Genomic DNA, 16,242 nt, shown 5'->3' with positions numbered 1-16,242 from the left:
AACGCAATAATGAAATGTTTCTGTAAAATGTTTAAGTAAATTGTCCGACATTTTGAAGACGGAAAATCGTATTTATTTCAGTCAACATTTTAAGGATATCTAGCTTGTCCTGAAAACTGTTAAAATAATACTGAATATGGTATATGCCACGTGTGCATTAATGTGTTTTATGTAATAAGTTATGGTCCTTGACATCTAAAAGAATATAGTTGTTGACAGGTATGGTATCGTGCCAGTAGACTTTTTTCTTGTTTAATGACTTCACCTCCAGAATGACTCACTAGTCCCATAAATGATAGATATCTATTGTTTTCAGGAATACGACAGCTGCGAACATGTAACCATAAGGCTACTCCCGAAGAACGGTTAACAAATAATTCAGGTGCGTTTGATATGTAGCATTACTAGGACGAAACTTACATCGGCAATGTATTTCAATTGAAATTCAAGAATGCTTAAACCCTGTCAATACCGACATAAATATAAAACAAGAGGCCCAATGGGCCTGCATCGCTCACCTGGTAATAATCTCACACTTGTAATCTTAAAAGTGGACTAAAATACAGCTACAGGCAGACTATCAGTGTTTGATTCACAAGACCCTATTAAAAGATTTAAACATGAAGCCTGTGCCCTTGAATGTCGAACAAGGACATTAGGTTGAAAGTGGGTCAAGGTCATTCATTTGAACAAACTTGGTAGCCCTTCATCCCAGCATGCTACAGGCCCAATATCAGTACCCTTGGCCTTTTGGTTATTGAGAAGAAGTCGTTTGAAGATTTTAAGACATCTGACCCCAGTTGCCTTGAGAGTTGGTCAAGGTCATCCATCCCTGCATGCTACAGGCCCAATATCAGTACCCTGGGCCTTTTGGCTATTAAGAAGTGGTATGAAGATTTTAAGACATTTGCCCCCTGTGACCTTCAAAGTTGGTCAAGGTTAATTCATTTGAACAAACTTGGTAGCCCTTTATCACAGCATGCTACTGGCCAAATATCATCATCCTGCGATTTTTGGTTATTTAGAAGAAGTTGTTTAAAGTTTTTAACATATTTGACCCCTGTGACCTTGAAAATAGGTGAAGGTCATTTATTTTAACAAACTTGGTAGCCCTTCATCCCAGTTTGCTTCTGGCCAAATATCATCATCATAGGCCTTTTGGTTATTGAGAAGTAGTTGTTTAAAGTAAAATATTGACGCCGGCCGGACGACGGATGCCGCACCATGGCATAAGCTAAATGCTGTTGAATATATATATAATTACATTCTTCATAGGTATACCGAAGTGGCTGTGCCATCAATGCAAACGAAATTCCAAGAACAGCCTTTGGTCACCAAAATGTTTGCTTGTAATGCTTGTCTCTTGTTAAGCTTCAAAATGACGCTGATCAAATTGCGTTCTTAGCCCAATGAACCTTATTTCTTCTGGTAATGCTTACAGAAGAACATACAGTGGGAAGACAAAAGGACAACATAATATAGGTAAATGGTTTGAAGACAAAAAGACTTTATAATTGTGAGGTTTTTATTTTAGGATCAGAACTGACTGACTCTCAAAATGATTCAGGCTACATTCAGTTAAATTAATGATACAAATTGCAATCAAATACGTGAATAAAGAGCAAGCTCTCGCTCAATTCAAAATATTCACATGATTCAAACCCAGCATTTACACATAACTGTGATTCCCTGATACCAGGGCAAGTCACTAACCAGACATTCTACATATAAAAGCGGTAAGTATACCGTATCACACAATGTATATGAGAAAATGTTTATAAACATAATTTACAATTTAAATAAAATGTCCTTCATTTTGTCTCTTACATTTCTTCGGACACACACACAGTTGTATAGCTCACTACACTCGTCAATGAAGTGTAAGCTGAGAATAATATATGGAAATCTGACGATGCTTATACATATATAATATACACACATAAACATATAAACATGTATATTATATATCTATATGTAAATGTGAAAAGCACAACACAGTAAACATGATGTTTATATAAATGAGATGGCAGTTACATAGTTACATTGTACAATGTCAGACTAATTGACATTTAAAAGCTGTTATGACTAAATAAATTCTATATGCAAATGTATAGAATTCATCATGCCTTTATCAATTTGTCTGCGCCCTATGCAATGAATCAGAGACGTATAAAGCATATACGTCTCTGAATGAATTAAGTGTTTTAGCACAGTCGGGATAAGTTACCATGAAATACACTTGTATGTATGCTTTCATGGAATAAATAAAATTCTTAAAGTGTATAAAACATCTGGTCAATTTGAACATTTATAACAGTTCCATGACTATCATCATGTTATGCAAAGAATAACCATGTATTACCTCAAGTTAAAAATAGATATGACGCCATGGAAACATGACCTCATATTGAAGATAATACACACGAGTTCAAGATGGTGAAGACTATGTTTAAAGAAAGCAGGATTTTTGTTAATATTCCTTAAAATCTTCAAAATGTGATAAAAAAGAAATGATATTCATATTAGTTTTATAGGAGATTTATAAAAATCGTCCAGACCTTTTTACTGGTTTAAACAGAAACCCATATCTTACGCATAGAAAGAATTTTATAGGTCGGCAAATGACATAATATGATGAAAATAAGTATAAAATGAACGTTTCTTTAACCTTTATAAAAAAAAACACTCTTTTTGTTAGATAATTTTTCCATGAAGATTCAATATATGTTTTATTTCAAAGGTTCAAAAGGAAAAAAAGATACCTTTCACACAAGATCTGATAGCTAACTGTATTGTTGTAATACGTTTATCAGAAAACTAAATATCCTTGGTTAGCAAACCACTGATACAGCTTCCTTCTAGGTAAAAAACTTCAAGTGTCAAGGTCAACAAAAGGTCACTTAAGAGTGAAAGAGGATGTATACTTCGACACATCCTCGATACTCTAGAGGTTACGCTTACTTAGCTCTCTGCACCCCTGAAATATGTCATAGCAAAATCGAAGACTGAGTGTGCGCCAGGAAACTAGTTTGATCCTTTGATGTACATCAAAGGAATTTTGCGGTCCTGTAGGTCCTGTAACGGTAAAATTGACTGGCTTTGAAGTCGAGTGTCCCTTTACTGTAATCTTCAAAGGACAGACATCAGCTTATCGATTGGTCAGGTTTCGTGTCTGCAATTTCGCTATGACATATGCCAGGATGCAGAGAGCGAAAGTGAGCTTAACCCCTGGAGTATTGAGGACGACTTTGACATCACCCGTCGATCAGTCGTTACTTTGGCAATTTTTTATTCTCATTTGTAATTAAGAAATGCTAGAATTATTAAATACATCCATTTCTCTAAATATCGCGTATACACATGACACTCTACAATACACGAAATTTATCAGTTACATCCCGTTCAGCGATCAGCACTGTTCATGTATCTTAAGCAATGTTATCTGCATACAGCTCGGTAATTAAGACCTATAACCCCATACATGAAACTCTGCCGTTTATCTTTTTGAAAATATTTATTGTTTTCCCTTCATTTTTCTATTTTTTCTTTTAAATTAATGATAATTATTTATATTTTGTATTTTAAACACTTAAATTTGTTGATAAAACTTTCTTTTCGTTATATTTTATAGCAAAAAAAATACCACCAAACAATATCATGGTAATGGCAAAGTAACAGTGTATCAATTACACAGAGATGAGGTCACATCTTAATGAAGAAGTTATAATTAATAGCGATGTAGGTTTCATGTCATTCCTTATCAAAAACTGAAGAAATCAGCAATAATATGAAAGAAAAGACATTTTGGCATATATTTAAGAAGCAATGTCAATCATGTACTTTATAAAATTGTACACATTATCTTACCGGTGTTAAAATTTATGACATTTCTTTAATGATTTAATTATCAGATATATTGTATCGTGTATACTTATAAAGAAGTTATGTATAATATTATCTGATACTTATGGAAGTTTCTTTACAAAATATATACTAATGTTTACAAGATTTCTTATAAAGAACGAGAAGTGACGCTGAAATAACAAAACCCTCAGGAGAGAAAATGTCCAGAAAGAAAGAGCAAAACCATCTCGCTAGTTTTTAGGCTTAGACGATTTACACTGAATTGTTCCGGTTCAACATTAAATGCCTGAAAGCTAAATATTACAAATTTCCTTTTCCAAAATATTAGTAGATTTTTTTGTCTTCTTAGCAAAACTGTTCATAAATCACAGGTCCTTCGGGAGAAGTTTTACGAAATCAGTTTACGTGAAAGTTACGCGACGATCTCGTTCATTAAAAGCTTAAAACTTTAAAAGAGAAATTTATAGAATATATCTCATAAAAGAAATACGATACAGTATATCAAAGATATAATAAATAAACAATATTTCTTTATATTATATATATAAGATATCTTATAAGGAGATAATTTGATATTATATATCTCATGACCAAATAAGGTATTTTTAAATGATATTTTATGAATTCATATAAGATATTTCACAAAAATACAACCTAAAAGATATCTCAAATAATCTTATTAAACACATGATTGGCATTGTTCATTGAATAAGTGTTAAGTTGGCCTGTTGGTACACACACATTTTCAACATATTCCGAACACTCGACCGAACATCTCACTTATGAATCATTTGCATATCCCGAACACACAGGGTTTCACAATCAAAACAGCTAGTTTTTATTCCATAACATGTTGAATGTCCCATTTGTTATAAGTTATTATTTTGAAACATTAAAAATAGCAGTATCTACAGTGATCAGATCATTAATATTTTTTCGAGTCACACATTTTCATTTCCTTTGAGGTACAAGTCTCATTTGCAAATTGCATTTCAGAAGGAATGCGTTCTTGTTCCATCTATATAAACGCTACAATTGTCATACACATTACTGAATATACATATACATAATGATACCTCTCTTGCACATAATTTATATCCATTTGTTCACTCATCGTTTAACGTAAGTTACAGGTCATTTGAATTCAAGGCAGACGGCAAGATTCAAATTTTTAATTGCAAAGCATGTTATACTTAAAACATACAACCATGTTCCTGTATCATTAAAAATGATGTTAATATTTAGTCAAACATTACAACAATTAGAAAAATAATATATGTGTTTGCGGGATTTACAGATTTACATGGCATAATGAATTGAAAAAAAAATCCTCCCAGAAGATCAAGTCCTTTATAAATAGACCCATCACTTTCCTTAGTCCTGAATCTCTTTGTTCTAATTCTTCGTAAATCCTTTACTTATATTATTCCCGACTTATTGTCTATAGTCATGAGATAAACATATTACCTATTTTTGCTTATTGCAAAAATGAACTCTATAACCCATAATTAAGCTTAAAACCAAAGTTAACTGTATTACTGTGTGTATAGTCGTTAGAGTAACCCACAATTTAGCCTATAACCAAAGTTGACTGTTTTAATTACTGTCTTTAGTCGTTAGATGAATCCAAAATATAGCTTATTTCCAAATTTACAGCTTAACTGGCATTTTAAGGCTTGCTCCGAATATTATTATTTTCATGTGAGATGTCGACTGCTGATGGACAAACTTACAACACAAGGTTGTGTCATCTTGATATCATTAGAAAATATTCAATTTCCTTGTGAAAAGAAGGTCAATTTTGTTTCATTATATTAACTTGTGTGCCGTTTGGTTTCATTATCACAAACCCGGTTCTCATCTTTGAGGACATGACATTACTAGAGTTGAATAATCATTTAAATACGATGATATAGAAGGTTTGGCTTGGATAACCATGTCGGGTATCACTAATGAAGCAGAAACGCCTACCCTTCCAGAATTGTGAAAGTTTTCAATATAAATCTTTTCCTTGTACGTTCTCGGTCCTAGTTTAATCAATTTTGAGCAGAATGGCGGTTTTGTTCACTCTTTGGTATTCTCTGGCTTTTTTTCAAAATATGACACCTTCACCTGTAACATGTATTTTCAAGGGGATTGTGATGGGCTTAATTATGAGCAGGAAAACGTGTAGACAAACATATGAACCAAGAAACCTGACAAAACCTTACGATGATTATGTCCATTCAGAAATTTATTGTATCTAATACCAGGAGTTAATTTACTAGAAAGGTCTGACTACACAGTGATCAGTTTAAGCAGTCTACCATGTGCATTCGTCTATCAGGTATAACTGATTACTGAATAATGTAATTTTAATTCGGGTTCCTGAAGTTTCTTCACATACAGGAAGAGAAGCTTTTCCCAAGACAATGCGTCCCAGACAATCCTTTCTCACATACAGTTACATTTACTTATAAAATTGCATATTTAGCAACGAGGAAATATAATACTTTTGTGTATTGCACAATCCCTATTGTTCCTTCTTAAATAATTCATCACTTTAAGTCAAAATGATAATTTGGTTTTGTTAAGTTGAAGTTGAGAAAGTTAAATATTTGTTAAAACTAAGTGTCGTTACAATAATGCCACTAAATAATACGGATTTTTTTAAGAAACATTATTAGTTTTAATACATAGTTCTATTTTCCTTCTATTTCACCTGAACCACTTGTGAATCAGTTCTTAATTTGCATGTATATATTATATATTAGCTACATCTAACAAAATCTCTTACTTAATGAAATCCTGTGCTATTGTCTTGTATATACAATGGTACCTGGCATAGGTATACCTTCCACCTTATCAACGCCTATCACATGTCACATTATAATATCTGTCAAATAAATAATTTACAGTCATTTCAGATCACACAAAATGGTATTTACAGTGAACAACACTAGGATGAATTCTCCAGTCCCAATCATTCTATATGAATATGTATTTTCCATAGCATACACTAATAACCCTTTTATCACACCCTCGCAAAATCCCAACGATTTCCATTAGATCCTCTTCTTACGACACCAATATTCCCTGCCCTCTATGATCCCTCGCTAAAAAAAAATCTATATTAAGCTCCTTTCAGAAGCTTTCCCTATCAGGACATTTTAACCCCTCCCAAAGATTACCCTTTTTTCCATCCCTACCCCGGCTTCTCAGTCCCTTTTACGATTAGCTAATACTCTCCCTTAATAACCCTTCCTCGTGACAAGACCTTCCTCAAACTAACCCTTCCCTTCTTCCTAAGACACGTACATTTTAACACAGCACTCCTTTCATGAATAACCTCCAACCCAACAAGGAAATTGACCAGTTAAAACCCTTGTTTATTAGCCCCCCGACCCGTTTCCTCTTCTAAATCATGATATCATCAAATTAATCAACTTAATAATCCCTTTAACGATAAGATCACATTTTTCCTTTTTTCCCTTTCCAAGACCACACAATTCACTTTAGTGTCCCCCTTCCCTGATCCCTATTTAAAATCCAAGGGTTTCTCTTTCGATTAACAGCTCTTCTTTGCACCCTTGGAATATGTCTACTTCCGCAAGGTGTCGCTTCAAGAGCCTTCGATATTCAAAGTGTGTAGAGAAGTTATATAAATCTTGAGTGGAACCCTTGTGGAACCCTTGAAATTTTGGAGATGACCCTTCCCAAACGTATCCCCTCCCTATGAACACCCTTTCCTGATTGAAATAGCCCCTCTTTCACACCACACTATTCCCCCCTAATCCCCACGATGCACCTTTGAGTTGTGACAGCCATTGATTCAACAACAGATCAACCATTTATGTTGATCTTTGAATCTGACATTGAAACTTTGCAATTGTCATCAACTATCACAATTGCCAATGAAGAAATGTGCAAATTAGTTTTGATGAGTCCTGAGAGCCATGATTGGTCCACTAGTAGATGGTCACCTAAGCTCAAAACATGTTCAATGACCTAGAAACATCAGTCAATTCTGTGTCTATGTAAGTGGCCTGGGCTCACAGTGATAATAAGGTTCTTTTTAAGGCAAGATTTTCCCGTTGGTTCTCTCAAATACACTTGATTGTTAATTCCTTATTTAACTTGATACTCCATCAGAATCCATCTTCAGCAATACCTGGTGATGAACTCACAACTTAATATAAAGTCCATATTTGGATTTTTACCTTGCCATTGCATTGCCAACCTTGTGAAAAATACACTCCACAACCTTTAAAAGGTACATATTGGGCAATAATTGTGATATTCATATTAATTTGATTTCTTCATTTCTTGATGATCCTCAACCTTAAAACTTAAGTTTTTTTCTTGAATCGACCATTGCCCTTTGCCCTACATAGTTTTGCTGATCTGTGTGAGCACAGATATATTGTATTTAAGTCCTAGAGTAAATTCACGGTCAGACTTTGTCTTTGCGCACATTGTGGTCGACTAACACGCGCTTGCCATTGGTAACAACTCGTGGGACTTCACGTCTGGTGGGTGTGGGTGTTTTGGATATTCTCCTGTCAAATACCTGAAACAAAAAAATTACATGAGTTATATTCAATAGGTACACTATTACCATATTGATAACCTTCCCCTCGGTTTTATCTAAATTAAAGAAAACAAAATCCCCAGTCACAGATACATCGACTTTGGTCCTACGGAACCACAAGAGCATGCAACCATAGAATAAATCTGAGAGGCTTTGGTACTTAAGACCTTAGCCACAAATGCAAGATCAGTAAGTAGGGACACATCAGAAAGGTTTCTTTGTCAATGGTAAGGATCTAATCGATCTAGTGATACAATCAGATACATTGCCAGAAAAGCCGGCTTGAGTTAAGTTTCCAGAGATAATTTCCACAAAAAATTGGAGGATCTCCAGATGTGAATGCATCTGCCTGGACATAAAAAAAACTCTGGGACTCGAGATTGCATCTGCAAATGGTGCCAAACAAGAAACCGAAAAATTCTCTGAAACGCAAATCAGGAGGCTCTCCTACCAAAAGTTAAAACAACTCCACAACCAAATGCTGCCTCGGGCAAAGATACTCTTAGAACATTTTAAGCAACCTGTCCACTGGACCATGCTCCAGCCTATCAAGAACATATCCATGCACAACATAATGCTTAAATTAGGTTAGGTCAAAGGAACTTCCTAAAAGACAAGTCTATGAGAATCAAACACCAAGCAGATACTTTCCTCATCTGATTCAAGAGATGCATGGCTTTTTCTATCCCACAAAAACAGGAAACTAGTAAGTTAACATATGCCAAAAATTGAGAAACCAACAACTGGACTAAGAAATAACACTTTTCAAAGAGATGGCAAGCTCTGTCCCTTTTTACCTCCACCATTGGCGGAAGGATTAAGCACAGAGTCACACAGAAACAATTTACCAGGAAATGAAACCCCTGATAAAGAGACCACAGAGTTTTGCTCTCGAACGAATAACCCTCATAATCAATTGTTTCAGAGCCTACTAGATAAAATGCACTAAAGATTCCAACACTAGGTGAAAGAAGAGAAATCATATCAAAGTGAAATGTAAAAAATAAAAACATTGAGAATGCAGCGAACACCTGAAAAACTGTTCAGCGAGACCTACAAGTATTAATGTGATACAACCTAGCTTGCCCTAGAAAAGGAAACCTTGCATACAAAAAGTGAAACACAGGTATTCCCGTGCCTATCTATTAACGGAGACATGGACAAATGAGTTCTGCTGGTTTACTCTTTCATGGAGGCTATGCTACTCCGTCGGTTCTCTGTCTAGAAGTAAGGTAGAAGACATTCAGATTACAGACTTGGGAAAACTCAAATGCATATAATAGGAACTTGGCCCATACGTGTTTGTGGTGTGATAAAGCCGTTTCAGTAAACAATGTTAAGAAAGAAGGTTCTGCAAACAAGGAATGATTCCCAACTGTAGAATATCAACTGCAAACTCGGTGACCATTGACAAAGTCAAATTGTCCTGTATAAAATACTTCCATACTGGGCGATAGGCTTGTAATGTAACAAGAAACCACCCTGAGCACAATGACCAAAGTTTGGAATGGGGAGATCATAATTCCCCGTACCAACAAGGAAAGGATGTTGATGGAGAGACGGAAGCCAGGGCCCCATCTATTGCTGCATTCACGAGAGCACCTGCTTCCCTTCACATAAGTTTTACCTTTGCTCTAAAAGAAAAGCTTGACGTAAACCCTAAATAATCTTTCATCTAGTAATGCTCCTTTGCAAAGCAACACCTTACCAATCAACCTATCTGGCCAGGAAGCTGGGAGCCTCAAATACTGTCTAGCTTAATGAGGCACAAACTAACCAGTATCAGGAGTGAGATTAGGATGAACTTCTGACAGTCTGAATACATAAGGGCCTGAGAATCCAGATGTCAGGGATGAAGAAGCAAATGTTCCATAAAAGAGAACTATTGGTGTCCAGTGCAGAAAACATAATAGTGTCTTCAGAAAGGGAACCAGTCCAACTTAACAGATGAGCAAGGGGGCACAAACATGGCAGCCTCAGATACCAATGATGCTGTAAATGGTAGGCACACTTTCTCCGTGAAAATCAATATTTCCCACAGCACAACACCCACACATACTTCCTGGTCATCCCCGTTTTCCTTGGCTGAGCAGCTGTGGGTGGGAGACAAGCCCGTCTCTGATGTGTATGATGATGTACTGTCTGTACTGACTTTACGTTGGTTGAGGGCGTCACCTCTTGGCCCCAGCATAAGATTCTGCAGGTGTTCACACACTCGCCGAAATCTCCGTGATGGTCCTACAATGATAAAAAAGGGCAATCAACTTAACTTCAGGTTTTAGGACCAAATAGATCATGGATTCGTTTTGTTCTTGAATAACTCAAAATGGCAATAACAGTCTTATTGCTTTTGTTTCCATTATAAGTATAGAACGTTCTTTAAAAAAAGGCAAAATTTTACAAGTTTAAAAAGATTTCTTCACACATAAAAATGTTGAATAAAGTGTTGACCTTCGACCTTTACATTTATCTTGTTTAACAATGATACCCATGACAGACTGACCTGATATCAAGGTGAATGTGAGACAGAACATGTTACAGTCGGAAGGCCCGCCTCCATGAGTGGCAGGTGTGATGTCCACCTGGAATCTAATATTTCTTGAGAACATGGAAGAACTTCCTGTCCGTCGGTATTCCGCTCGGAAGGTCGTCGTGGATACCACATTGTGAGACAGGTCTGCAGTCTGAAGAGTAAGGATTACAATAGAGCCTTCAATTAAAACCTGTTTATGTGATAAGCTCCATTAAGAGACCTCCTTTGTTAAAAACACTTTTGAAGTTCCCCATTGTAGTGATTATATTGTGAATAGAACCTTTATGAAGAGACCACTTTTTTGACTCCCTGAGGGTAGTCTCTTAACCCTTTCACCATCATATATCATAATCGACTTATTCTGAGAAATGCGTGGTAGAGTCTACTAAAGTTACCTAGGGATGAAAGGGTTAATACAGGGTTAACTGTATCTTCTTTCCCAGCCAAAAGTTGCTGGATTACTGTAACACTTTCACATACAAGTGGGATAACTCTTTCCAAAACTGCTGTTTGGATAACAAGACAAATAAAAGACGGGCCTAATAAGCATCGATCCCTAAAATCCCCCTAAATCCCTAAAATTAAGGAAATTTTCAGGCTGCTTTACACCTCATTAAAGAATCATTACATACTGAAAACTTACCAATTGGAAGATGAAGACTTCGATTTTAGAGAAATCAAGTTTTAGTTCAGATAGATGCAAAACTCTCAGTTCAGGTGCTTGCAAATGTTCAAACACACAGATAGATGGAAATGTCAAAGTTACTGTATAAGTGAGAAATGTGAATGAAGACTGTCCAGGCCTGTAAGTGGTTGGTTTTTGATCTCTATATGTGTATGCGGTGATCTTTGACCTTAGCTTATAATTTACTGAAAGGGATGCATTTATGAGATTGGCCTTGACCTCTACTTACTGAGAGGAATGCATGTATCATGTAAGAGATTGGCCTTGACCTCTACTTACTGAGAGGAATGTATGTATGAGATCGGCCTTGACCTCTACTTACTGAGAGGAATGCATGTATCATGTAAGAGATCGGCCTTGACCTCTACTTACTGAGAGGAATGCATGTATCATGTAAGAGATCGGCCTTGACCTCTACTTACTGAGAGGAATGCATGTATGAGATCGGCCTTGACCTGACTCAGCTGCTTGTCCTGTGCCATGATAAAGTGGTGCTCCTCCCGATCAGCACCCATCAGCGCCCCAAACCAGGATTTCTTAGTCATCCTGAAAGGTCAAATCAATCAACTCACTCAAGTTCAAGGACATCACAAAAGGTCAACGTGATAAAACGTAAAAAGTAATGCAGGAATGAATGTCAAATTAGTTAGTGGCATGCTTATTAGTTATGCACTAATTTTAGACAATGTCCAATTTGGTTGTTGATTGAGTTTTAAGTGAATTTCATGATATCTAAAGAAGTGATATGTTTGAAAGAAAATTACAAATCTCATTGTTGCTAAATAGAGATGCAGTTTTTGTTTAACTTTGCATTTGCTTAGTAATTGTGGCTCCTAATGACGTTTTATGTAAATCTGCTGATCTTAAAGGTAATTCCTTAATAAAAATATACTGACCAATCAAATAATGGTATGCTAATTAGGTATGAATAGAATTTGCTGTTGACAGACAGATGGACAGAGGTATCCTTGTATTATAACCAAATTAATCCCATTGAGACAAGATCAATGACCTGATCTATTGTAGATTAATGAAAATTGGCATCTTATATTACAAAGGGCAAGGGAACATATATCTTATGTCATATGCACACTATTCAAATTCTTTAATTAACAGAAACGCACAATGATTTGCTAATTTTTGTACTATTGAAATGTTCATTCTGTAGTAATACAAGGTAAAGATTGTGACAATAGAAAATAAATCAAATTTCACTGGGCGTCTGTGTTAAGATTTCCAAGGTGATAGCAAAGGTCAAATAACAAAAGGTCAAGGTGACTTACTCTGGTGAAGAGTCTGGTGTCATGGACAATGTACTTTCTTCTGTAGGCACTGGAAACATACAAAACAGGACTGGGGTTATGTATGAAACAAGCATGCAAAAAAATATCTCTCTTTTCATCTAGCCACCAAGAAAAAAACATTTAAAGCATTTCAATATATATCATATCAGGGTTAACTATCTAGAATGAGCAATATAAGTTTTATGTTTATATTTAAGTTTATATCAACTTAAAACTTTGATTAGGAGTTTCAAATAAGTGTTCGCCCTTGTTCGATAGTTCCTTATCTACAATGTCTGATTTTCACTTTTCCTTATCTATTATGTCTGATTTTCACCTTTCTCATCTACAATGTCTGATTTTCACTTTTCCTCATCTATAATGCCTGATTTTCACCTTTCCTTATCTACAATATCTGATTTTCACTTTTCCTCATCTACAATGTCTGATTTTACTTTTTCTCATCTACAATGTCCGACTTTCACTTGGCCCTTGACTGGATGCTATAAAACATTTGTTTCCTTGACTTGATACTATAATTCCGGTGCCAGGTCATTTTGCACCAAGTTGTTTCACCCTAAAAATATTTTCAGGGCGAGACTTTCGAGTTCTGTTTAGTAGTGTATGGCTAATACAGTCTTATTGAAAGTTTTTCCAGGCTTTCTTTAGTATTTTTTGTCACAAGACTTGTCAGATTGGTACGTGTTCAATCAGATCTGCCCATACATTGCAGCTATACCTGCATGAAATTCTTCCGACAACACATAATTATTGGTGAAACATGAAGTTTTTATTAATTATTGAAAATACTTAAACTGTATTTAAATTAGGGCAAAGCAACCTTGGGCGAACTGGATTTATTTTGTATAAAAGTTCATTCATTGCAATAAATGTCATTGCATCTTATTAAACAAAATGAAATTCAGTGGCAGGTACATTTTGTCATTTACATTTAACCTAACAGAGGCTGAAATGGAAGAAAACCATGCTTAGATAACTCTTGGTAAAAATTGAATAATCTGATACACTCGATACAGTGGAAAGTCATTAATCCAAATGACAAGGTCACATGGGTCTTTATAGTCACTTTCCATAAAGTAAAATTTTACCACAAATAGATGGACTGATAAGATTAACATTCAAACTTTTGATAAAACATCTTATGCCTTTATATCTGTACATTTAGGCTTTTTGAACATAACATTTGTCCAATTTCCCCTTTTAGTGCCCCCTCACCATTTGAATAAGGGAGTTAAAAATCCAATTTTCCCAAATGCAATTCCCCTGAACTCAAAGGAATCTTCTATCAAATTTCAATACACCTGTTTCATAGTTCATGGTAAGATATTGTCTAATTGTTGTAATAAGTTTGATCTCTGTAACCTAAAAAGAAATTTGAAGGACATTTATTCAAACACAATTAAAAACCTACATCACAGCAAGCTTACATTAAGTCATATGGATCTTTAGAAGAAGCAATTTGAAGGTTTTTTTAGGTAAACTCCACCCCTTTGACCTTGTAGGTAGATAAAGGATATAACACTTTATGTCTTTATCCCAGCAAGCTTCAGATAAATTATCAGTAAACTAAATGTTTCTGTAAATGTGTTTTCACATCTGACCTCTGAAACCTATTTATCAAAGCAAGCTAAAAGCCAAAAATGACTACTTAAGATCACTTAATCTTAAAATTAGTCATTTGAAGATTTGAACACAATTGACCCCTGTACCTCGGAAGTATGTTAGTCATATAAAAGAGCAAACTTGATAACTAGTCAACCAACCAAGCTAAACAGGCAGAATACTATTACTCTAGCTTATAGGCATTGGGGATCTTTAGAAAAAGTAGGTTAAAGTTTTGAATATATTTGACCCCTGTGACCTTTTAAATGGGACAAAGTCACTTATTTGAATAAACATGGTATACTAATAAAATATCTTGACTTTCAGTTATTGCATAAAAAGTTGGAAATTTGAATAGAAATAGATGGCAGATGACATATGACGTAGGACAGAAATGGCCTACAACAGGTCATGCCTTCGGTTCAGAATATGTTTGAAAATTTGTTTGAAGAAACTGCACCAAAACTCAACTGTCTGTTAGTTAATATTCTGAATAAAGTCACACCTGTATAAAGAGACCAACCTTGGAAAGTCCAAAAACTGACCTCTTTATACAGGTGGTCCCTTGATAGAGGTGGTTACATGAGCAGGTTCGACTGCATTTTTGTGTCCACCGAGTGAGTTTTACAGGTTAACAATATTCCACTGTACTGACATGCTTTTAACATGATGACGTGAACTTTGGAGTAAACATGGTAGTATCTTCTAAATCAAAGGGAATCGCCTTTGATGTACAAATCTTCTCTGCACCCTGGGAATATATCATGACAAAGTTGAATGCTCTTCTTTAGCCTGTTAGCCCTTTGATTGGTTTCAGACATTAAAAAACCTGACCAATCACTAGGCTGGTTTCTGAAGATTACAAAGGAGCTACACAAAAATCAAGGCAGTCAATTTGACTGTTGTGCTGCCACATGACTACTTTTACATGTCATCAAAGAGATCACAGGTACGCAGGATATTGTAACACTTTCCAGACAAATCAGCTCGTATTATCTGCAAGACTTTGATTTTGTCACAACATTTTTCAAGGGAATAGAGAACACATGTTAATCGAGAATGAAACCCTTAGATTTCCAAAATGATATGGTAGTCTCCCCAGAATTAGTCCATATACCACAGTTGATAAATATGACACAGACTATGGGGTATATATGGTAGTCTCCCCAGAATTAGTCCATATACCACAGTTGATAAATATGACACAGACTATGGGGTATATATGGTAGTCAACCTAAAACTAGTCGTGTACCAAGGCTAAGTTAGTATTAACTATACTGAAATATATAGTCACACTGTCTCCTTTTAAACTGGACAAATGATAAAATGAAAATTAATATTAGTTATGGTAATAATATCATTCCAGTTAGATAACAACAATTTCAAAGATTAACAAAAAGAGGCTAGCAACACATGAAGTCTACTCTTATTAACTCATTCACCCCTGAAGACACATTTGAACTCCTCCAATTCAAAGGTTGGAATAGTTCATTATGAAATTTCAGGGGTGAATGAGTTAACACAGCCACAATTAATATCCGTTGTTCTGCTTTATTAAACAATCTAGCCACTTCAGCTGGAAATGAAAGTGGATCGATTATCAAGGCTCAATAGATTGATACCTTTGATTGAATTTCACTTCCTGTGGAAAAGTTTATTGATAACATATCACTTGCAATTAATC

The 16,242-nt window shown here is 35.3% G+C and overlaps 1 protein-coding gene across 3 annotated transcripts in view; it reads right to left on the bottom strand.

Moving 5' to 3' along the window:
- Nucleotides 1–4,455: 4,455 nt before the first annotated feature.
- LOC110445108 (serine/threonine-protein kinase BRSK2-like) overlaps nt 4,456–16,242 on the bottom strand; it is a 144,005-nt gene continuing 132,218 nt past the window's right edge. For all 3 annotated transcript variants that reach the window (XM_021489505.1, XM_021489507.1, XM_021489506.1), the window contains exons 16-20: nt 12,936–12,984; nt 12,075–12,198; nt 10,938–11,118; nt 10,494–10,672; nt 4,456–8,413 (exon numbers count right to left, since the gene is read on the bottom strand). In XM_021489505.1, coding sequence (XP_021345180.1) covers nt 8,297–8,413; nt 10,494–10,672; nt 10,938–11,118; nt 12,075–12,198; nt 12,936–12,984 — 650 coding nt within the window. In that variant the 3' untranslated portion in view covers nt 4,456–8,296. The remainder of the gene's footprint in view (nt 8,414–10,493; nt 10,673–10,937; nt 11,119–12,074; nt 12,199–12,935; nt 12,985–16,242) is intronic.

This window comes from Mizuhopecten yessoensis, unplaced genomic scaffold (assembly GCF_002113885.1).
Source record: "Mizuhopecten yessoensis strain PY_sf001 unplaced genomic scaffold, ASM211388v2 scaffold8653.2, whole genome shotgun sequence".
In the NCBI taxonomy this organism is placed as follows: domain Eukaryota; kingdom Metazoa; phylum Mollusca; class Bivalvia; order Pectinida; family Pectinidae; genus Mizuhopecten; species Mizuhopecten yessoensis.
The sequence above is the reverse complement of the archived record's forward strand: the minus strand, read 5'-3'. Positions and strand labels throughout refer to the sequence as shown.